The sequence below is a fragment of the Salminus brasiliensis genome, chromosome 6, assembly GCF_030463535.1.
Source record: "Salminus brasiliensis chromosome 6, fSalBra1.hap2, whole genome shotgun sequence".
NCBI lineage: Eukaryota > Metazoa > Chordata > Actinopteri > Characiformes > Bryconidae > Salminus > Salminus brasiliensis.
In genome coordinates, this window is record NC_132883.1 from 41,068,287 (window position 1) to 41,091,908 (window position 23,622).

A 23,622-nucleotide genomic window follows, 5' to 3' on the forward strand; every position below is an offset into this window, starting at 1 on the left:
AGGAACACTTCTTTTTAATATTCTTCATTTCAGAAGAAACAACGAACGGATTAATGAATGAGCATTTACTCAATACTCCTTTTTCCATATAGTGTAAGTATGGGCCTGGCTGTAACTTAAACAAAGCTCCATTTCCAATGAACTGATAATTATGAGCGGTGTCGAAACGTCTACAGCTCTGTGGGAAATTCTCTCGTCAGGCAGGCATCCTTCCTCGGCTCCAGCCAGCAAATGTGTATTTGAACAACAGCTTAAAAGACATGACTCATCATAAATCAGCGCTGGGCTGAAGCCACTGCTGTGCTAAAGAAAGTCTTCCATACTCTCATTGCTGTGAGGCGCATTGTATGAAAGTGACTCCTTCATCCGTCGCTCCTAATTGAAGGCATTTTTTTAGCAGTGGGTTGGATTTTCACTGATGATTCAGAGCAAAAATGGTCCGATTGAATAAAACAATGTCATTGTCTCATAAATCATTTACTACCCATATACAGATTTATTTAATGATTGGGCTTTATTTTTATGGAAATTGCACATAATGCTTGCTTGGATTACTGCCAGATCATAAAAAAGTTACAGACGTTTGGGAGCATAGCGAACACCACTGCAGTAGCGCGAACTGCTTCAAATACAGCATCTAAACTTTTGCTGAATGTTGAACCTGAATATGTTAATATACAGTCTTGTGAAGAGGTTTTAGGCACCTGAGCTCAACATTTTAAAAGCCTTTATCATCAGGAACATAAATACAGTAAAAAAAGAAGCAAGAATTTCTCATTTAGAAGAAAGTGGTTGAGATCTTGTGAGTTAGTCTGAAGAACAAAGCTTGGTTCCAGGTTTCTCCTGGGCGCCTCCATCAGGCGCTGGCATCATGGATGCAAGTGTTCAATTCCATCAGCAGCTCATCTGAATTATCCTTTTTTAGCACTGATGGACAATAACCATACATTTGGAGGTGTTTTAATGAACACAGTGATGGAAAACCACCACTTTTTTTAGGGATGTTATAAGTGTTTATTGTAATATTAGTGTCTTATTGCATTAAGAAACACCTATTGCTCAGATGAGGAGCTTCTAAAATACTAATTCTCACAGGTGTCTGACATTTTTGCACAGTACTGTATAATGTCTAACAGTAGACATTTCCCAGGAAGCTAACCAAAGGCCAGCATTTCCCAAGTCTTGCCCCAAGGTCTGTAGTGGACAGCTTTCAGAAGAAGGTAGAGAGGAATTCGGATACATTAGTTACCATGATGCAAAGATATAAGCCTTTTTTAAAGGTCTTTAATGGAATGACAGTGGTTTCACAGTGCTGCAGTCATAATACACTGTTAACTCAACTGAATGTAGTCAGAAATGGGACTTAGGAGAGCTTTTGAGTCACCTACGTTGAGTTTAACCCCCCAACCCCCCCCCCCCCCAAAAAAAACCCAAAACAAAACAATATGTAATTAGTTATCTTATCATTTCAAGTTAACCTGATGTTTCAATCAGCGTATAAATACAGTACATAACACACACACACTTCATCTACAGCAGCATATGTCAATTGGTGGTATATATAAGGTCAGTCAGTTCTAGAACATGAGGGCTAGATAAGTCAGAGCGTCTCCAAAACATCAGGCAGGTCTTGTGGGGTGTTCCCGGTATGCAGGGGTCAGTACCTACCAAAATTGTGCCCAGTTTCACAGGACGCCTCCAGAAGTCTTGTGGAGCCCATTCTTTGAGTGGTCAGCTCTGTTGTGGCGGCACAAGAGGGACCTACTCAGTACTATGGAGGTGGTGCTAATGTTGTTGCTGGCCGGTGTGTATAGACCAACTTGTTCCTGTTGGTCGTTGTGAAGTGTTTGGCTTTTTGCTGTGAGGTTGCAGTTTTAATCATGACAGGAACGACGCAGTGGAAGTACAGTCCAGTTAGCATACTTGTGTGTCGCTGAACTGCTAGTTACAGTAGTCATAGACAACAGACTTTCCTGACTGAACTGCCAATCCTGTTTCACTCTTTACGGATCAGTAACGTGAAACCACTCCGTACAACACGCCCCTGTAATGTTATTTGTTTCATTTAACATGATGCTAATTTGACACAGCGCTTAACGCTGATGCTCAGAGCAAGGGCTGCGTTCTCATGGGAGCAGTTGGAATGTTTTCCCAGGGAAGTACGGGATTAGAGGAACCCGGCAGGAATTTCGTACCTTCCGTAACTCTGGAGCGCTACTCTAAACAGCCGAGGAGCTCCAGCTTACATCAGCGTGGGCTAATGAGCTTTAGCCAGTGAGACGGAGAGAAGCACAGAATGTACCCGTAGACGTTTTGGGACTGTTCGAGAAAATCTGTCTGAAAGGGCAGGTTGACATCTGTCCCAAAATTTGATTAAACCAGTGCTGAGGGGATTTGTTTGGAGAGTATTGGGTTCGTTTTTGCTAATGGGCAGCCAGTGATTTTATCTGTGCTAATCCAGCTAGGCTAAGTACAAAAAAATGTCTTTTAGAGAACCCTTTTAGGTTAGGTTGAGGTGTAGTCGGTTATGCTTAGGTTTAGATGTGGTAGATTAAGTTTAGGTTTAGGTTGAGGTGCAGTAGGTTAAGCTTAGGTTGAAGTGGCGTAGGTTATGCTTAGGTTTAGCTGTGGTAGGTTCAGTTTAGGTTTAAGTTAAAGTGTAGTAGGTTAAGCTTAGGTTGAGGTGCAGTATGTTAGGCTTAGGTTTAGCTGTGATATGTTAAGTTTAGGGTTAGGTTTAGGTGTAGTGTGTTAAGCTTAGGTTGAGGTGTAGTAGATTAAGCTTAGGTTGAGGTGTAGTAGTTTACGCTTAGGTTTAGGTTGAGGGGTACTAGGCTAAGCTCAGGTTTAGATATAGTAGGTTAAGTTTAGGGTTAGGTTATGTTGTAGTACGTTAGGCTTAGGTTTAGGTGTAGTAGGTTAAGTCTAGGTATAGGTTGAGGTGTAGTAGCTTAGGTTAAGGTGTAGTAGATTAGGTTGAGGTGCACTAAGTTATGCTTAGGTTGAGGTGTGGTAGGGTAAGTTTAGGTTGAGGTGTAGTATGTTAGGCTTAGGTTTAGCTGTGGTAGGTTAAGTTTAGGTTGAGGTGTAATAGTTAAAAGGTAAAGGTAAAGGTGCACGTATTAAGGTTAAGCTTAGGTTTAGGTTAAGGGGACTAGGTTAAGATTAGGTTTAGATATAGTAGGTTAAGCTTATGTTTAGGTTGAGGTGTAGTACATTAAGCTTAGGGTATAGATGTAGCAGGTTTAGGTGAGGTGTAGTAGGTTAAGTCTAGTTTTACATTTTGTGTAGGTTCAGATAATAACATTTCACTGGTTGCTTTTTTTTTCCGTCTCCTTTTGAGACCAGGCTAAAATTGTTATTGAGCAGAGACACTTTTGTCTTCGTCCCCACGTCTATTTTAAACGCTATGTTCCCATCGATGCCATTAAACGGGGACATGCTCCGTTTCCCTCTCCTGATCCTTAATTGTGTCAAAGGTGAAATCACTCTGAATGTATCTGTTGCAACACTTTAATGCCTCATTGTGCCTTTACGAGTTTATCCGCTCATGTTTGCTTTTATTTGTCACCATGGACGTCCCATTTACGCAGATGGCTTTTTTAAAGACCTTCGTTCCGCTCCTGTGTAAACCTTTTGCAATGCTGGAATAATGGTCGCATTAGATCACTGATAAGGCCTGAATAGTTTATTCTACAATACATCGTAAAAGATGCTAGCGAGGGCTGCTTTCGACAGGAAACCCTTCTAAACACTTGTCAGTCAAACTACGCCACTACACCCTGAAGAGGGACTTTTACTGGATGTGAATGAGGCCGAGGCCAACTGTGGCTTCCTGCTCCGTATCAGGTGGAAATGAGTGTTTGCAAATCGGCAAGCCCACACAGATAGATGGCCGATTGGGTTTTTTATCTTCGATTACCTGCTGTGTAATCTGCCCTTTACCTGAGATATGCTTCCTTCATTATTCATTAGTCTCGCACCCCCTCTCTCTCTCTCTCTCTCTTTGCATATGTGTGTGTGTAAACACCCAGATGGGAAGATGTAGATATGGGGCAGTGTGGGTGCTGCTGAGCCATTTGACATTATGTGCTGCCTTTTACAGGAAAAGGAAAAGAAGAATGGAAGTAATAAGACAGGATGAGCGTATCGGTCGCAAGATCTCATCACTGACTTGCTTATTTGTCCTTTCATAGCTCTACAATCCTGCATCTGTAAGCGTGTGTGTGTGTGTGTGTGTGTGTCCATCCACTGGTTCTCACCCAGCCCTACACTGACTCATTCCTGATGTCAGTGTGAGTGTGTGCGCCTCTGTGTTCTGCTGCCCAACGTCTCAAGGCCCGTTAACCTTTATCAACAATAGCTCCTGACGCTGTCGTGTCTCCTGCTGTGTAAAGAAAGGAAGAGCTGCTCTATCGCTGCTATTCTTCCACTCTTCATCAGAGAGGACTCATATCCCTCAGCATTGAGGGCATCTCCCTGGGAAACCTTTCAGCCAGCATCCTCTCTCTACACAGGCCGGCGAAAAATACGCAACAGCCACATCTGGCAAATCAGTGAGTGGAATGACTGTAATGGACGAAAGAGTGGGCAAGAACACGTGCGGTCGTCTACCTGCAGTATCCACCAATTGATTTGGACGTTGCCTGATGATTTCTTAATTTGGGAGTTGTTCAATTCGCAAGGACAATGGGATCCAACATTATTAGAGTATACACTATATGGACAAAAGTATTGGGAGACCTGATGATTCATGGTGTCGTCCAAAACCAAGGGTATTAAAAAGAGCTGATGTTGCTTTTGTTGGAGAAACTGTCTCTACTGTCCAGGGTAGAAGGCTTTCTACTAGATTTTGGAGGAGCACTGCATCCCCAACTCAAAAACTTGGAGCACCATCCATCATTCCAGAGAACACAGTTCCACTGCTCCACAGATCAACGCTGGGGGGCTTTTTACCTCTCTAGCCCACTTCTGGTATTAGGCAGCATGGTGCCAATAGGTTCATGGTTATCTGCTCATAGTCTTACAGCCAAAGAAATCCAGAACCTTATGCATCACTTTCATAACTCCTATTACAGAGAATTGCCATTTCTTTCTTCTGGGCCGTGCCCCCTCAAGCAGGACACACTTACACGCATTCTTGGACAAGCTGAGAAATAAAGAACAATGTGTTGATGTGTTTTTAAACCACAGAATTGTTTGGAATGTTCTTATATTGATGGATCTCATTGTCCCAAATATTGTCCAAATCCCAAATATAAAAAAAACACTGGTGAATGTCAGAATCATCTGTAGACCTCTGTATGCATTCTTGCCCACGCTTTTGTCCATCACTGTCTTTGTATGCACTAATTTACCAGATGTGGTTGTTGCATATTCGCCAGCATGCGATGAGAGAGGATGCTTTTTCAAAGGTTTCCCAGGAAGATGCCTTCAGTGCTGGGGGATATGAGTCCTTTCTAATGAAGCAACCAATTCGCCAGAGTGCCGAGCCTGGAGTAGCAACGTCAGGGGCCCTGTTCTGCTTATTACAAGTCAGTGAAGCATCACAGTGATCGTGAAGCTGCTGATTTTGAAGGTAAAAATGCCACGCAAGGCCGCTTCTAGTCATGCCAAACATCGTTTGTGACGTCCACTGCATTTCACCACAAGTTTACTTTGTGGTCTGTGAGTCACATTTTTTCATGTGAAGGTACTAGAAGCCTAGATGTCATGCTGTTACTGGAAAGGACGAGGAAACGGGATATGACGTGGTGCCACTTGAGAGTACATACGAAACATGTAATCTGCCTTTTGCAGCTGGAGCTGCAGCATTGTACACTGGTCATGGTTTATCGACGGCTCTCCCAAAGGGCAGGCAGGGTTACTATGTTGTCCGGCCCCCAGTGTGTGTGAACGTACCGTACTGTACGTGTTTGGACACATGTCTACGTGCATGTTCACATATGTTGGCTCTTGACTCGTGTCCCAGTCTTGCGTTCTCTTGCGCACTTGCAGGCCTTCTGCCACACAATGAGCACATCCTTAGCGATGCTGCTGTTTGGGACGGGTTGTTAAGGCAGTGTGGCCGGGCTGAGGTAATAAGGAAAGGCCTTTATTTGCTTTGGCCCGGGAGGAAGTTGGTAATTAGATAAATGAAACATGTGAGCGTAGCATTTGTCCTCAGAACCACCTCGCTGTCACTTCCCCCCCACCTCTCTCTCTCGCTCTCTCGCTCTCTTGGCTTTCTCCACCCCTCCCCCAGCCCCATAAAACTCTTATTCATCTCAAGTGTATTTGCAGGTGTGTGTTCGTGTGTGTAGCTGCACTGCCGTTCAGCGGTTTAGAATCACTTGTCATATTACCAATTAGTGCCATTTGATTGAATAATACCACACAGTACATTTAGTACTTAAACATAAGCTACGTTGACACAAATATGAAGTGTAATATTACATATATATTAAATACAAAGTGTAATATGATGCAAAAGTATAAATATAATGAATATAATATATATAATATATATAAATATATATATATAATACTACAATAATCTTTTGAATGTCTCCCAAGAGAGAGTTGGTGGAAATAGAGTATTTGTTTGTTTGTACAGATTATATGTTAAAAATGAACAGAAATGTAATGTAAATCTGTAACCGAATCCAAATTCTTACTGTAATGTAATGTAATGTGCCAAAAATGTGATTTTATAGTTGTAAAATTAAATAAAGACCAGATAAACACACCTCATTCCCCTTCTTGTCCACTTTATCCTGGTCAGGATCGCGGTGAGTCTGTTCAACATTCGTAAAATTCAACCCTTCCTTTCTAGAAAGGCCACCCAAGACTTGACTACTGCAGGTCCCTTCTGGCTGGTCTCCCTTTGCCCTGCTTCTTATCCACAATGCAGCGGCACGGGTCACCTTCAACCTTTCTGAACTCAGCCATGTTCAGCTCCTTGGCTGCGTTCTGTCTTCACTGGCTTCCTGTAGCCGCTGCCCTAATCAGATTCAGAACCCTGACTCTGGCCTACAAAGCCAAGAATGGACCAGCCAGCCCCTCCGTCCTTGATGGCAATGGTCAAAAGCCGATCCGCACCAAGAGCCCTTCAAGCTTCAAGTATGGCTCGGCTCGACCAGCCATCCCTTAAGACCCATGGAAGACGAGCGTCCAGGTTGTTTTCTGTGATAGCACTGAGGTGGTGGAACGAACCTTCCCTGGGTGTCCGAACGGCCGAGTCGTTCAAACCCAGACTGAAGACCCTCCTCTTCCAAGAGTACTTGGGCGAAGAGTAGAGTATAATAGTCTCCATATTGACTCGTGTTTAGTAGTGCCTTAACTTAGAGGTGTCTTTGAATTTTTAGCCTATTCAAACTAGCTGAGGTTTTTCTCAAATAAATTCAATCAGTTCTATTAAATTCTATCAATAAGTGTGTATATATATATATATATATATATATATATATATATATATATATATATATGTATATATATATATATATCTGACAATTATAAATGTCAAACTGCTCTGAATCAGGAGAATGAAGCTGGTTAGCATTGGCTAGCAGGACAACATTCTGCTCACCACAGAACATGCTCAAGCCTGGCTGACTGAAACCCCACTTATGTAGAGAATAATGACTCAGGTGGAGCGACTGCTGTTGGACAGACAGAAAAGGATTTTTTTATTGATTCATCCCATGTTTTTAATCCCAGAACTGGGTTTCACATTTCTTGACGTCATGGTTAGCTGTGGGCAAGAATTCCTGATTGCGAGCAAGTACTCTCCGAATGGGATAATCCGTGTTCTAGACTCCGTGCCTTTGCATCTCCTATCAATATGCAGATTGTGTGTGTGTGTTGGTAGGAAGATTTGTGGAAAGGAATTTCCATAGCACATCAGCACACGTGCTCCATCTTATCTGATAGCTGTTATTGCCCCAAACCCCCAAGAGAGTGTATGCAGAGTGTTGGCCTGTGTGTGTTTGTGCCTGTATTTAGCCCTTTGTAGGGACTGCATTTCCATTTTTTTATTATGTCTAAAAAAATCCCTTTTCTAAGGTTAAGGTTAGCATTAACATTAGCATTGTTAGCATCATCAACTGCCGCATTATGTGTGTCAATGGAAATACTCTACAAAGATAGTTGTACACGATTGTGAGTTTGTGTAGGTGACTCCACTATGGTGAGTACGACCCTGAGGTCCCTATCTCTGTGCTTTCCATATGGCCTGGATTGAGGAAAACGGCACTCGCCAAGGTGCCTCAGAAGCTAACATGACAATAGTTGGGTGATATGAGGGTTGGCATACGAGGCATATAGTTTTATTTTTGATAATTATTGAGCATCCCATAATCTTTCTCCATGTCTTTCTGTCATATATGTACGTTCTGTCGTGTCTAAGGGCCCGGGGCCAGTAGTGCGTGCTATGGATAAGAGTGTGTGTGGGTTCAGCACTGGGCTATTCTGATCCCAGATAAGCGTTGTGGTGAAACAGCTCCCTCAGGGCAATTCCCTTTTCCTTTTCCTCCACACAGTCCTTATATCTGAAGCAGGATGTTGCATTATTTCACTGCAGTCTATGGCCATAAGCATGCAGTATATTTCCTTTGGTAAAGAAGGCACATAGTGATGCTAGGGGTTATACACGTTCACAGTTCAACAGCTAAATTAGCCACATGGTCCTCATATTATTTCCAGCGGTTACATTAACATGCTGTCGCGGTCATGTCTAAAAGTGTCACAACTCAGAACTTGGTTGTTTTTTTTTTTTATAGGCCATTAAAAACATGATGTCGCTGTCTTGCTAAAGCCTCCTATCTCCAAAGTGTCATCTTAACAGGAGAAGGAAAAAAAAACATATTAAATTAACTGAAAAAATATTTTATTCCAAGACATTTTGGAGCCTTTCTATTGGTCCATCTATCATGGAATTGGGACACAATGTAAAAAAAACTGTGGCCAGTTGTTTTTAGCCTAAATTTATATAGTTATACAAGCAACTAACTCAATTCCTACTGGTGGGGCTATTCTTTGGTAATTCTTCGGAAGTTTGTAATAACACCCACCGGTGGTCATGTAATTTTGACTAATCATATGTTACTACTGAATTACAAGGAATTTTACTCTTTCAATCAATCAATCTGTCAATCAGTTAATCAAAATGTATTTATATAACGCTTTTTACAACGAGCATTGTCACAAAGCAGCTTTACAGAGAATTTAGAGCAAGCTAGTGGCAAGGAAAAACTTTCTTGGGTCGAGAGGAAGAAACCTTGAGAGAAACCAAGACTCAAAAGGGGAACCCATCCTCCTCTGGTCGACTCGGGATACTAACAATAACTCTCCCTGCATCTTCATCTTCATCTGTACTACTTCTAGATCTGTAACTAAAAGTTTCTAGAAAATTTTACTAGTAAAAATGTAATTTCAGATATTTCAAATTCAATTCTTGACTTGTAAAAGAACATAGATGTCAATGGTGTTATTTTTACTAGCCAGAACTCTATCATCTCTGTATTATTTAGATATCTAGAATTTCTAGATGTTCTTTTTACTAGTCAAAATGCAATTATAGATTACAGAGAATGAAATTCAAGTCAGTGGTAACATATGACTAGTCAAAATTGCAATAGGGATATGTCATGTTGCCAATATGACCAGTCGGAATGACTGTGAAAATCTGTAGATTTGACATTAATAGTTATTATACATGGTTGATCTCTGCAATGGGAGTTTCTACTAGTAACTGCATCACACAGATCCTGAATTGATAGGACTTGTATCACTGATGTGATTTTAGGCTGAAACAGCTTGCCATAAAGAACAACTGCCAGATCCACATTATGTCAAAAAGTGAAAAAACACACAGATGGAGATACAAGGGCAGATTACAGTGATGATACATTCCATTAAGAATGGACCAACAGAAATGGTACCTGACCTACAGTCTTGTAACACCTATAAAATTGGTAATGGAAAAGCTTGGTGACTCTGTATTTGGATGAGCTGCATCAGATGTTCTGTAGATACTTACCTATAACTTGCATTGAACTATCATTTAATATCTGTTAATCAACCCAAATTTTAACCTCAACCTCAAACCAAAGCCTAAACCTAACCCTTCACCCTGGCCCAAGGCCTTGTCCTGGTCTTAATTCTAACCCAACTCCTAACATTGTTGAGAGTCAACAGAACTTCCAAAACACCAGATATCACCAGATTAGTTTCTTAACAACTTGAACATTAGAGGATAATCTATAGGAGGCTGTCCAGTCCAAGAAGATCCTATCCAGTGGTTTCCATTTGTTCTCCCGAAGGGCTGCCTTTCCTCAAGCTTTGGATCCAACCTTAGACCACCCCTCCTGATCCAGCTAGCATAATTACTGCATTCAGAAGTCCTTGATTGGCTGAATGAGGGTGTGTTAGATTTTGTTTGGAGGAGAAACCTGCAGGAAGTGAGGTCTCATTTATTAAAAGGTTGCTTTGCTAGGATGTCCCACGCCTTAGAAGACTGGAACAGGGGACGAACTCTGAGGACTGTGTGAGAGGTGAGGAGGAAGGTGAAGAAGGAAGGAAACGAGGAGGAGGGTGCGAATGAGGGCTGAGTGGAAGGACTTTGTGTCATAACTTCACGTAAGGCATCACTGCTAGAGCCTCACTGTACAGAAGCCTACTTTTTGGGTGATTCCATGATTGGGTTGCCATTTGCCATCAAACAAAATTGGTAAAGGACATTTTACCTACACTATGAGGACAAAAGTATTGGGACACCTGCTCATCCATTGTTCTTTTGAAATCAAGAGTAATACAAGAGTTTATCCTGCTTTTGTTGGAGTAACTGTCTCTACTGTCCAGGGAAGATGGCTTGAAGGAGCATTGCTGTGAGAGTTTGTTTGCATTTAGTGTCAAGAGCGTTAGTGAGGTCAGGATGTTGGATGATCACCATCCCACCTCATCCCCAACTCCCCAGCTCGTCCCAAAAGTTTTGGATGGAGTGCCTTCGCCATCATTTCAGAGAACACAGTTCTTCCACTGCTCCACAGCTCAATGGTGGGGGGCTTTATACCCCCCTGGTCCACGCCTGGCATTAGGCAGCATGACGCCAATAGGTTCATGTTCATCTGCTCCATATGTTCTATTGTCCCATTGGCAATACTTCTCTACAGGTACTAGACAAGCTGTGTGTGTGTGTGCATTTGTACATCTGTATCAGCAGGGGTGTCCGCAAACTTTTGCGCATGTAGTGTTATATTTGTAATGGTGTTATCTAATGGTGAAATTGGACTTTTAAGAGTCTAGGGTAATATTCGTCATGAGCATCCAACCCAGAGGTCCTATCTCAGATGCTCTCGGAGGCTTTCTCCTGCAAACCTTACTGAATCACTTTGCTGCTTGCAGGGGCCTACTTCAGCATGACACAGCACGATCATGTCACGTTTCTAAACACCGATTGCGCTTTATTCCTCGTCCAGAGATGGCTGCGGAATTGATGAGTGTTGTCCGAAAGGGCGTAACCGGCTCCTCCTTTGTGTTGCTTTTAATCCATCTTCCAAGGCAGCGCAGCCTAGGAAACTGTAACTCACTCACCGATGGAGGCCAACACCCTCGACCTGCCATTTATCAATATTATATCACAGTTTGCAGCCCAGCCTGTCAAACGGCAAGTGAATTATAAACGCTCTGCCAAATTGGCCGTGAGGGCCTTGAGTGGAACTCCACAGCTGACGTGTAATGACGGCACTCAGGACTCAGCGCCGGACATCCCTGCCTGTAATACATCACCACGCTGTCTGCTGAGCCAGGATCGGGTCCTGCCAAGCATAGTATTGGTGTAATGACCACAGATTTGGAATGGGGTCGGTGCCTTCAGTGCTGATGATGTCCCTACACCTCAATACCTCTCTTTTACCCCTTTAGGTCACTTTGAACCATTGCTGTCAGCGCAGGTGTCATAAGATATTAATACAGAAGGGATTAGAGCAGCTAAAAGTTTTATAATTGTAATTTCCCTATTTATAATGATAGATTATTATAAATTATAATAACTGGCTCCAGCCTCATAAGCCTGGAGTATACAAGGGATTAAAGGGCATCACCACTGTTGATTTCTGTTCCTTCTAGCTGGACGATGGCATACAGCAAGCTTTAGCACCCCCTAGTGCAGACACGTGGTACTGTAAAGAGACCCCTGTGGTACTTAAAAGCTCAGCTTGTATTGATCTGGAAGAGAAGTGTCAAGTCAAGTCAAAGTGAAAAACCCACATTCAGTCGTAGTAATAAATTAATAAACATTGTGGAATATTAAAAATTAATGAATGAATTAATAAATTGAAATGGTGGAGGAACGTCCAGAAAAAGATTGAAATCTGATTGCTGTGTGGGACAGAATATGCAAATGTGCTCTTTGCACGACAATTATTACTGGTGTTTGGGTTGTACTGCGAGGGGTTTCTGACTCTGACCACCTCCTGAAGGGGTTTGAGTGGTGGGATTTGCATCTGGTTTAAATCTGTCTTGGGTGCATTTACCTTATCCAGATACAATCCTGATACTCAAGACACATGAAGTGACCAGGTTTGATATAGAGGGGGGATATCCAACACAGCTGCATCTTCATTTGTGTCTAATTATAAGGGAAAGGTGGACTAAGCTGTATTTATGTATGAAATACACTGAATTGTGATTATAATTGTACTTTAGATTTGACAGACAGTTGTCGACTACATAAAATGTGGATAAACCTATTAGGCTGCTTCAGCAGGGTTAAGTTTAGGTTATAGTTAAGGTTAGGGTTAGGGCAATGTTTAGGTTAAGTTTAGCCTATGTATAGGTTACAGATAGGTTTAGGTTAAGTTAAAGTTTATGTTGAGGTGTAAGTTAGGTTAGGTTTAAGTTAGAATTAGGTTTGGTTGTAGTAGGTTAAGTTTAGGTTGAGGTGTAGGTTAGGTAAAGTTTAGATTAAGATTAGAATTAGGTTTAGGTGTAGTAGGTTATGTTTAGGTTTAGGTTTAGGTGTAGGTTAGAATTAGGTCTAGATGTAGTAGGTTAGGTTGAGGTGTAGGTTGGGCTACGTTTAGGTTATGTTCATGTTTAGGTGTAAAAGGTTAAACTTGGTGTAATAGGTTAAGTTTAGGTTTTGGGTAGAGTGTAGTAGGTTAGGTTTAGGTTTAGTAGATTAAGGTTAAGCCTAGGTTTAGGTGTAGTAGGCTAGGTATAGGTTTAGGTTGAGGTGTAGTAGGTTAAGTTTAGGTGTATTAAGGTGTATTAAGGTTAAGCCTAGGTTTAGGTGCAGTAGGTTAAGCTTAGGTTTAGTAGATTAAGGTTAAGCCTAGGTTTATTTGTAGTAGGTTAAGTTTAGGCTTAGGTTGAGGTGTAGTAGGTTAAGTTTAGGTGTATTAAGGTGTATTAAGGTTACGCCTAGGTTTAGGTGCAGTAGGTTAAGTTTAGGTTTAGTAGATTAAGGTTACGCCTAGGTTTAGGTGTAGTAGGTTAGGTTTAGGTATATTCGGTTAAGTTAAGGTTTAGTTGTAGTAGGTTAAGTTTAGGTTTAGGTTGAGGTGTAGTAGGTTAAATTTAGCTGTATTAGGTTAAGTTAAGGTTTAGGTGTGGTAGGATAAAGTTTAAGATTAGGTTTAGATGCAGCAGGTTAAGTTTAGGTGTAGTAGGTTAGGTTTAGGTTGATGTATAGTAGCTTAAGTTTAGGTTGAGGTGTAGTAGGATAGGTTTAGGTTTAGGTTGAAGTTTAGGTAATAAAATTTGACTGGTTGATTTGTATCATTCTCTGTTCAGATCACTTGGTTTCTGTATATCTGGCTTGCGCCAGTAATTCATGCATATATACGAAGGTCCAACTATATTTAGTACATATTGTACAAATCCTGAAATGGCATTTTAGTCACACATGTACAAACTCCTCTTAAGACCAGGCTGCTACAACATTTTCTTTCATTTTCCAAGATTTTAAAGCATATTGTTGTCTCAGACACACATGCTCGAGAATATTGCATCTTATCCCTGTAATATTATAGTAATGTCTCTTAGGCTTAGCAGTGATGCTTGGTTACCCCTCAGAGCGTGACCTCAGAGGTCATAACCGTTCTCTGTAGTACTTGGCTTTATTAAAACGTCCTTCGTTTGGTTCCGTACTACCTTCAGGAAGCTCATGATTCCTGACCCACCCGTCCCTCTCTCCTCCAGTGCGGTTGGTGCCCTACCCACCGGGTCGTGTTCCTCCTGTGATGCTGAGCTACTGGCTCGGAGCTGTCTGGCACGGGCTGCTGGGATGGAGATGAAGCGTGAGACTATGTTAATGTGGTAGTTCCGAAACGCCACCAGTCGATCCACACAGCACTGAAATGCTTTAGTTAGAGACTCATCCCCTCGTTTTAGCACAAAGTCCCTCAGGGAGGGTGAGCTGGAGATGTCCTCGATGAAGCGTTTGTGAGAGGGAGGCATGTAGCCTTGCATCCGGGTCAGGAAAGCACCTGGATGGACAGAGAACATGGATGGAATATTTATGCCATAACCCAGTCCATTAAGGAACCCATTGAACCTTTTTAAAATGGAATTGCAATAGTTGCCTGTTTTCGATCAAATTGAAACTGATTTCTGGGGGAAAATAAAAGATGGGCCAATATTAGCATAGGGAAAACTAACTGTTGGAAATTGGAGAGGCGTGAGATTGCAGGAGAGGAGAAAATTCAGATGGAAAATTAGCTGGTTTGTCATTAAAACATAAAGGGATGAGTGGAGCTGCACGCCATACTGCAACAGAGCCAGTAGAGCGCTAGACCTGCGGTTGCTTCACTTTTGAGAGATGTTGCATTGTCCATCCTTTCTACAGTCATTGGTTTAAGAAGAACAGTCACTACTGCTCACTTAAATGATTGGTTAAATCAAAAGGCACCCTGTTCTCTGTTGGTTAAGACATTCAGTAAATTTCAGGAAAAGCCGTCTTTACTGTCACATCATCATCTTTTGACCTCAAACCCAAAAAGTCTTCAGTACAGAGCGAGAACAGAAGAATTGGCCTTGTCGTTCCAGCAGTTTGGAATGGAGAGGACTGCATGTTCCATCAGCACCTGATATCTTTCCTTATCTTTCTGCCCCTTGGCTTCTTTTGCAAACACATTGCTGTAACACATTATATTCCACCACTGCAAATCACACAAATTCAGAGCTTCAGACGTGAAGCACCTCATGGACCTGGTTTGGTACTCACTCATTTACTCATTCACTCAATCACTCATTTAGTCTAGGCCCTAAATCTCACTGCGCCGGTAGGAGTACTGCATTTGCTGTGATGCTGTGAGCATTGGGTGGATTTAAGGAGTGGAAGCGGTTGAACCACAGTGTGCTGTGTGAGGTTTTTGGTTTATATTCTGATCTTTTTAACATATTTTAATTCAAAATTCCATACACAGTTCACTGACCTTTACCTTGTTTCGGAAATCTGTTGCCAAAGATGATCCTTATTCAGATCATACAGAGGTCTTTTCAGATTCTTGGCTGTTTCACTAGTGAACACATAATCCACTTTTCACAGCATGAAAGAATGAGATTTTAATTCAAATGTGTTATGAAAATGTAATTACGGTGGGTGTCTCATTGAATTGAAGTCTTTGGCAGTTCTGCATCTGTATGACACACGTTGTACATACTGACACAGCCCTGAAATTAACATATTCTTTACAGGCTGCCGGTCTGGATTAACCCTCGCGCCCATATATACCTTGCATGTTTAAGGTGGTAGTAACTTCAGGCTCCTACAGATGCCACTGCACCAGGATGATTGGGCTATAAATACCTGCAGGGTGTTTTACGGGATTTATAGATTGATAAGAGGTGGTGCAGTGCAGTGAGTGTCTCGTTGGATGTGTGAAAAATGTGTCACATAGCAGACGCAGTTAATGATTGGCTAAGATGAGTGATTGCATTTGGACATGCCAAAGACCACAGTGTGAAGGAAGCAGCTGAATCCGCAGGCATATGGAAGCTTACGGTCATACGGGTCTACCAGCAGTGGCAGAAATCCCACCAGTCTACAGCAAATTCTTGTCATTCTTGAGCAGAAGTGAGCAAAGGCCTTTTGTGTGCCACTCTGTTATATATGTTGATGGTCTGCAGTCCCCTGTGGAGAGTTCTTTCAGACACAGGCCCTGACTTTTTGAAGCAGTTCTTTCCTGGGAGTGCCACTGCTGGTAGACCCGTATGACCGCAAGCTTCCGTACACTAGCAGATTCAGCTACTTCCTGTATATTATGACCCCCGACACATCCAAATGCAATCACTCCTTTCTGCATTTCTGGTATAATTGGTCCAATTAAGTTACCTATAGCAGAAATGCATATAAAATATGACTTAAATATGATCTCTCTCTGCATAAAGAGATCATGGGGAGTTCTTGCAAACAAGTTTAACTGCAACAAATGCACAGGAACAAGGTTATCTTACACCCTTAGTACACTCTTACCACTCTTTTCCTCGTGTTTGACTCCCAGCAGCTCGTCAAGGCAGTGTAACAGACTACTCTGAGCCGCACTCCCGCCTGAATACTCCATTGGCTTGGCCTGAACCCCCTCATACACCAGCCCCTCTGCCATCGTTGGATTGTCCTTCCACCTGAAACAAACAGTACAGTTGTGTATGAAGGAAGAACACACATGATAGAAGAAAGCTTTTAAACAGGGCCTTTCAGGCCTTTCATTACATAACAATGTATAACATATGGCTTTATTGTGGGTTCTAGACTAGGGTAATGCTTTTAGAGTGGTTTCCTGACTTTAAAATAATGAACATCTGTAATTTACAGGCTTCAGGTGCAGAAACGACTTGAATACCACTCCATCTACTTTCACAGATGCGAATAAATACTACAGTGTCAAGCTGGTTAAAAGAATTAGCTGTCCATTCAACTACTGATAGGCACAACCAACTCATGATGTCTGATTCCTAAGGCCGCTCTGGATAGGAGCAGCTGTAAAATTGTAGGGGTGTGAATCTGAGCCAATTAACCCACCCACTCACTAGGACTCCCCCTATCACTTACAATCCTCCCAACATTAGGAGGGTGAGGACAAGCTCATGCCTTCTTTGATACATGTGAACATCTATATTGTAACAGGCCTAGTCCGGCGTCTCGTTAATGACACTGAATTACTACAAGGGTGTTCAGAATCAAAAACATGGATATGACGTACAGAGATTTTGAGACATTCATGCCAGAGTTTAGCAAGAGTAAGCAGCAGCAGTAGCAGCCTCTGCTGCTGGTTCAACAGATAATTATTAATGCTACATTAATGGTTGCTTGGGCTTGGACATGATGCCGGCCTTTGTTTTTTCGGGATTCCAGCCTGCTGATTTTTATAGATATGATACCTATCTTTATAGAAAATAAGCAGATGATACCTATGTCTATAAAAATCAAAGTGCAGGACTGAACCAGCCAATCAAATGACAAATTAAGGATTCAGCCAGAGAACACAGCTGAGATAGCCAGTCAGAGAGCAGTTGTGATGCAATTATGCAAATATTTGAATTGTGGTCTATTATACTTACCCTGACAGAAAGATCCTCATAATACCATAGAATATGGATGGATCCACATGAACTGAAATACAGAATTTTTTTAATTAAAGCCTAAAACAGAATTAATATATTTATTAATTAAATTAATAAAGCTTTTCTAAACATGAACACAATGTCTGTGTGACTCTTTGTCAACTAGTACACTATGTGATACAGGGCCATATAATGACCACTGCATTACCATGCATTCCTTTGAGAGCCTCCTTCATGTTGTCGATGGCTTGAGCGATCACATCCAAAGCTCTGGTCACCACAGTCACATCCCCATCATAAACACCATTGATTGCATCAGGAATGGCCTGCAATATGGAACCACCTTCATCAGCATATGTAGAGAGTTCAGTAAGCTCACAGCAATGACTTTTTCTACTTTCTACCCAAATGTAGGTCATCTTCCAAGACCAATGGTAGGGTCAGGGTTAGGAGATGACACTGAGGCATCATCTCCTGAACTTGTGTTTCTCTCATGTTCTAGCTAATGTTGTTCTACAAGTGTTTTTAAGGCACTGGACCTTCAATCCAGGAACAGCAGCCAGTTCCACCAGCAGAGTGACCAGGAAAAAGCCTCTCGCATTCTTTCCACCAGGCAGACAAAACAGCAGCTCCAGATTCCTTACAGGACACAACACATACACACTGTTACTGGCTTTTAACTAGACCTGTGTATTCCAGGACTTATCTGTTTCAGTCCTGGAGCTTCTTCACCCAGCATAAACACACCAGATTTAGTTCCTCAGTTAGTTATCAGAAGCTTAATCAGGAGAATCATCAAACTGTCCTGGACTTTGACCTCCAAGTACCAGAAATGATTACCCCGATGTACTCTTACGCATTCTGGAAAGGATATTATGAGCTCTTATGGTGATGTGTAATGCTAATGAGAGGGCTCCATCTACTGGTCATCTTAAATTATAGCCCTAATGATTTTCTTACTTTTTTATTTAGTATTTAAAACTTACTCAATGTCCATTGAACTGGAAACATCAGGGGTCCATACATGAAAAGCAACAACAAAAAACATATGTTAAATATTTGCTGTACAACTTCTTCAAAATCTCATCAGCATTCCACAAGACTTCACACAAGGCCTTGGGCAAGACACACATTAGTCTACCTGTGTAACATAATTCAATTTTTTGGATGGTGGAGCACTTTCAGCCTAGCAGTGACACTAGCCCATGCACTGGTACCACTGCCACTGTGTACTGTGCTGAGAACAGTGTGAACCTGACCTGTGGGCCCACATGCAAAGCCTTGTAGCTGAAGGTTTACTGTGGGTATATACTTCATACATATATCAGACCTTAAACCAAGCTTTAGCTTCATACCCAGCTGGGTCTTTTTTCCTCCAGTTGGCCAAAACACCATCAGCATGAGTGAGAATGGGGGGCAAACCCAGCTTCTGAGAGATCACCCAGTATGGTACTGCCAGGTTATGAGGGAGAACCTAACACACACATATACAAAAGCACACAAACACATACACTGCCATAAAAATAAATGTCATGAATCATTTATATTTTTACAGTAATAAGTACCCAGCTAACATGTCACTGTGGGGCTTGTATGGGTAGCCCAACTGGGAACCAGAAAGTTTTGTCCTCAGGTTCCACGTTGGCCCCACCTATGGATACCCACCAGGGTCAGTGATGGGACCAGGAGGAGTTAAGCATGAGCCCTATCTGGGTTGGACACTGCACATGAGGCCTAGTTTGGACCCATGTGAGATTAAGATGAGTTGTAGAAATTGGGCCCATTAAGAGAAACCAACTGAGCCCCCGTAAATACGATAATGCAGATTTACCCAAACGTTTATGCAAAATTATGATAAATTACGGTATTGTGCTACAACCTGCATTTTTCCTGATGGTTGTGCAAAGTAGGACTCTCTACAGCAGATAAACATGAACCTATTGGCGCCATGCCTAATGACAGGCCTGGGCTGTGGAACTGTATTCCCTGGAATGATCCAATACTTTGGGATGATTCTGATTAAAGGTTTCATTTGATTCATTTGCCGTGCTGCTTGCCATCAGCAGCCGGAGTCCAAGAGAGCACAACAGGCCTACTCCTAGTGTGATGTTGGTCAGAACAGGTGCCTGTTAGCTGTTGTATCGGAGCTGGGTGGGGGCTCTGAGCGTGCTGGCGACCTAGCAAAGCTGCAGCATTAGCAGTTAGGAGTTTGGAAAATTAGGAGTTTGACCTAATGTTGGGGGCATTGCTAGATGGGGGAGTTCACATGAATGGGGATTGGGAATCGCCATTTCAGACTGGGTAGAAAGTGGGGCAAAATTAGAACAATTAAAAAGTTTAATTAACATTTAATTCTTAGTACAGACCCAAAGATAAAAGACACAGTAATAGTAAAACACTTCTTTAATTCAGAGGAAAAATTAGCTTTTTTATTCTGGTGCAGTACCTTCACTGGATTGTTCTCCCCCTCCTGCCACACGTAGCCCATGGTTATTACACTCAGAGCCAGGTGGGCCAGTCGTAGCTCATGATGGCTCTGCAGAGAGTCAGTCTCCAACAGAGGCAGCTGGGAATGGAAGATTGGCTTTAAGTTTAGGTTTACAGGTTTTAGTCAGACATATACACACACACACAATTAGACTGTACTGTACTGAGCTCTACCTCATGAACCAAAGAGCGAAGAGAATGTTCAGAGATGAGCTCACTGACACGTCCAGCAATGTCCATCCACGGCTTGAAGTATGGTGGCAGCTCCGTCTTGAAGAGGCCAGAAAAATGCAGTGTTACTAAACTAACTTATGGCCACACTGCAGGTGTAACGTTCGGGGTGCGGAGGCAGGATGCAAGTGCAAGTTCACTTTATTAGACCTTTCTGGAGAGTCTTAAACATAACTTAGAACAGTAGAAACGTCCTTAATGGAAGAACACCAAAGAAACAACCCCAAAAAAACATTCAAAAACACACAGACAAAACAATGTCAACAATGTTACTGCGCCGTTAGTCACAAGCCATGTTCATGAGGTCCTGGGCACTTCATATCTAAGCAATGATAAATGTGTGGTCTATATCTTAAGCCTCTGAGGGCAAGGCTTAAGTCCTTTACCATCTACCTTCACCTTTTTCCAAATAAAGAGCCGTTAATTTGGTCCCAAACTCCCCATTGTTGAAACGCCATTGACGATTCTATGCAACCAAAGAGGGTCTGGCAAAACTAGGTTGTTTTTCTGTCCCGTAAAGGTGTTATTTTGTCCAGTGGTGACAATATTATACATATGTAATATCTTTATATATTCATTTTATCATTTAAGTCCTATTTGATTAAAGGGTCCACTTTTGAAGGTCCACCTCTGTTCAGTGTTTATGCCTTATATAAATAAACAGGCTGACTTACAGGCTGGTTACTGTGCCTTAAACCTGAAAAGCATGAATGAATACTTGGGGACGAACTTGACCATGTACATTTGTCTACCTGTATAACATGATTCCAGTGTAAGTGGGTCTGGGTAAGAGCGTATGGATGGGGGTGGGAATGTGGACAGTATTTGCACAATACATGAAACTCTACTTTAAAGAAGTGAGTAAATTTGGCTATTATTGATATGAGCCCTTGAATACGTTCAACGTATAGAGTCATGGACCCGACACAAAACAGTTATCTGCAGTTTTACACTCTGAGTCAATTATGGTACATAAAACTTAGTATTTTCCAAAGAATTTTCTTAAAAACTCTGGGGAATGTCAGAATCGTCTTCATTAAGATTGGTGAATGAGGCCCAATGTTAATACAATTATGAGGCCTCATGAACAAAAGGTATATTCTATATACTGTATTCCGGTGGTTTGTGGATCAGTTTCAGAAACTTCCGCTGAAGTTTCTCTTTAATACTACTTCCCTATCTAACTGCAATAGCTGACTGATATTATTTATAGAAGCCACTTCCACTCTATCCACCCTACTTTTGAGCTGGTCCTGCTGTAATTTTCTCATTTATGATAACCAGGTGAGCACTGAGCCCTTTCTCAGCTACATCGTACAGAGGTAAAACACTGGATCACACCGTCCAGCAGCAGTATTCTCGGACTGGGGCTTGGAACCAGTGTGTTAAATGAATGCTGTTTTGCCTTAAAATGTGTCAAATTGTTAAGTGTTAACACTGTTATCTAATTAAATGGACACAACTACACACACTGCTGATTTTTGCTTTCAGCTATCCAATGGATCTTATAACAGCATATCACAAAGTGTCTGAAACAGTGTCAGTGTATGAGATTATGTAATGTGTAGACCATCTTTAGGCATGTAGACCAGGCATTAGAAGTGCAGAAGCATGAATAGCATGTACCTACCAGAGGTTTGGGCAGCACAAAGCCATATTCCTCAGATATGTGATATTTCTTTAGAGCTAGATGCCTCTTTGAGTCCACAAGTTGCGTTCCCATGTTGAGTCTAGAGCACCAAATCAGAAGTGGTCTGGTCTGGACGAGCGTTACTCTCTTTGCTCTTTGCCTTTCACTCACCCTCTTTCTCTTCCTCTCAGTTTCTGTATTCACCAGTCGCTGATGGTGTTGCTCAACCACTCCTCCCTCTTAGCAGACCTTGGAGGGAGACCTTTTACCAGTCACTGACCTTTTTCAAAGCTCTTTGGGTACAATTATTAACAAAATCGGCACTGTTTGGCACTTTTTATTCACATAAAGGATTCTTCTCCCTATTCATGCCTTCAAACTCTAAACAATAAAGGATGCAGTGCCACTTGGCCTTGATGAGTGGATTCTACTTCTTGGAGTGAACCATTTCAAGGGCACTGTGCAGAGGTGCAGAGGCATCTAAGCGCATTATTTAAAACCATGTTTTTACTGGAGAAATTTCAGATCCCATTAGAACAGATGCAGGTAAACATAAATACGGCAGAAAGGAGCAAGAATTTCTCCTTTTGAAGAAAGTCGTTGAGATCTTGTGAGCTAGTCTGAAGAGCAAAGCTTGGTTCCAGGTTTCTCCTGGACGCCCCCAGCCAGCAAAGCGTGGTTGTGTTCAATTCCATCTCCAGCCCACCTGAGTTACCACAATCCAGTTGGACTGTAGCCACCCAGCACACGGCCTGTTCACCTTACTGCCATCAGGCAGGAGGTACCGCAGCATCCAGGCCAGAACAAACCGGCTAATTAACAGTTTCTACCCACAAGCCATCAGGTTCCTGAACAAGCTGTGAACCTTTCACCAACACCACTGCAGTCTGACACTTTATTATTAATACTCTATATATCACTGCCATGGAAAACATCACTAAGTCACTTTATACAACAGGAATAGACATAAACATACATATCTATATTTAGCTCCACTCACTAATTTTTTTTATTGCTTTATTTGAATATGTTAAGTATGTATATAGTTTTGTCCTCCTGTAGAGCATCAACCTGAGCCTCATCACAAGCATTTCAATGCATAAATGTCCTGACATGTTGTGCAAATGACAAATAAACCTGAAACTTGAAAACTTAAGCACTGATTTACCAAACCAGGTGTTAACCACGATGATATTTATCAATTATATCTATCAATAATACTAGACAGCCACTATTACAGTTACCACCATTAATCAGCATTACTCTCATTACTATTGCCATCACCATATTATGATTATGATATTATGATATTATGAATATGTTGCACACCAGTAGAACAGTCTTATGTGGTGGTAGTTCTGACCAGAGCAGGATGGGTCCCCATTGGTTCCTCCCAAGGTTTCTTCCTCCAGCTCTGAAGGAGCTGTCGTCTTTGGCTTGCTCACTGGGGGTCTTAGGTTTTCATGTCTTTTTATGTTGTTGACTTGATTTGAGAGCTTTGGAGATCTGTTAATGAAAACAATGATAGAAACCCACCCTTATCTGTCTCGCTTTTTTGGACGTTTACCTAGCACCCTTATCCCCCAGTTTGCTCACTTCTAAATCACACTATTATACTATGATCAGACTATGAGACTCCCAGGCTTTGGAGGCTTGAGGGCTGTGTACATTTTTCCCTCTGCGTGACGACTCAATAGACATGTGGCTTTGGGGGGACGTGAACTGATGAT

The 23,622-nt window shown here is 41.9% G+C and overlaps 1 protein-coding gene across 1 annotated transcript; it reads right to left on the reverse strand.

Moving 5' to 3' along the window:
• Nucleotides 1-13,918: 13,918 nt before the first annotated feature.
• On the reverse strand, nt 13,919-21,985 carry ido1 (indoleamine 2,3-dioxygenase 1). Its single transcript, XM_072682622.1, has 10 exons — nt 21,893-21,985; nt 20,206-20,301; nt 19,991-20,110; nt 18,900-19,018; nt 18,531-18,545; nt 18,084-18,183; nt 17,753-17,870; nt 17,542-17,593; nt 16,457-16,605; nt 13,919-14,468 (listed from the first exon to the last, which is right to left on the reverse strand). The coding sequence occupies exons 1-10, from the start codon at nt 21,983-21,985 to the stop codon at nt 14,065-14,067; spliced, it is 1,266 nt and encodes a 421-aa protein (XP_072538723.1). The 3' UTR covers nt 13,919-14,064.
• Between the last annotated feature and the right edge of the window lie 1,637 nt (nt 21,986-23,622).

Coding starts and splice junctions, on each gene's coding strand:
- ido1 (XM_072682622.1), bottom strand. CDS start 21,985: ATGGGAACGCAACTTGTGGACTCAAAGAGGCATCTAGCTCTAAAGAAA. Junction 19,019..19,990: donor GGGAGAACAATCCAGTGAAG/GTACTGCACCAG, acceptor TGTGTGTGTTAG/GTTCTCCCTCATAACCTGGC. Junction 17,871..18,083: donor CTGCTGTTCCTGGATTGAAG/GTCCAGTGCCTT, acceptor TCCATATTGCAG/GCCATTCCTGATGCAATCAA.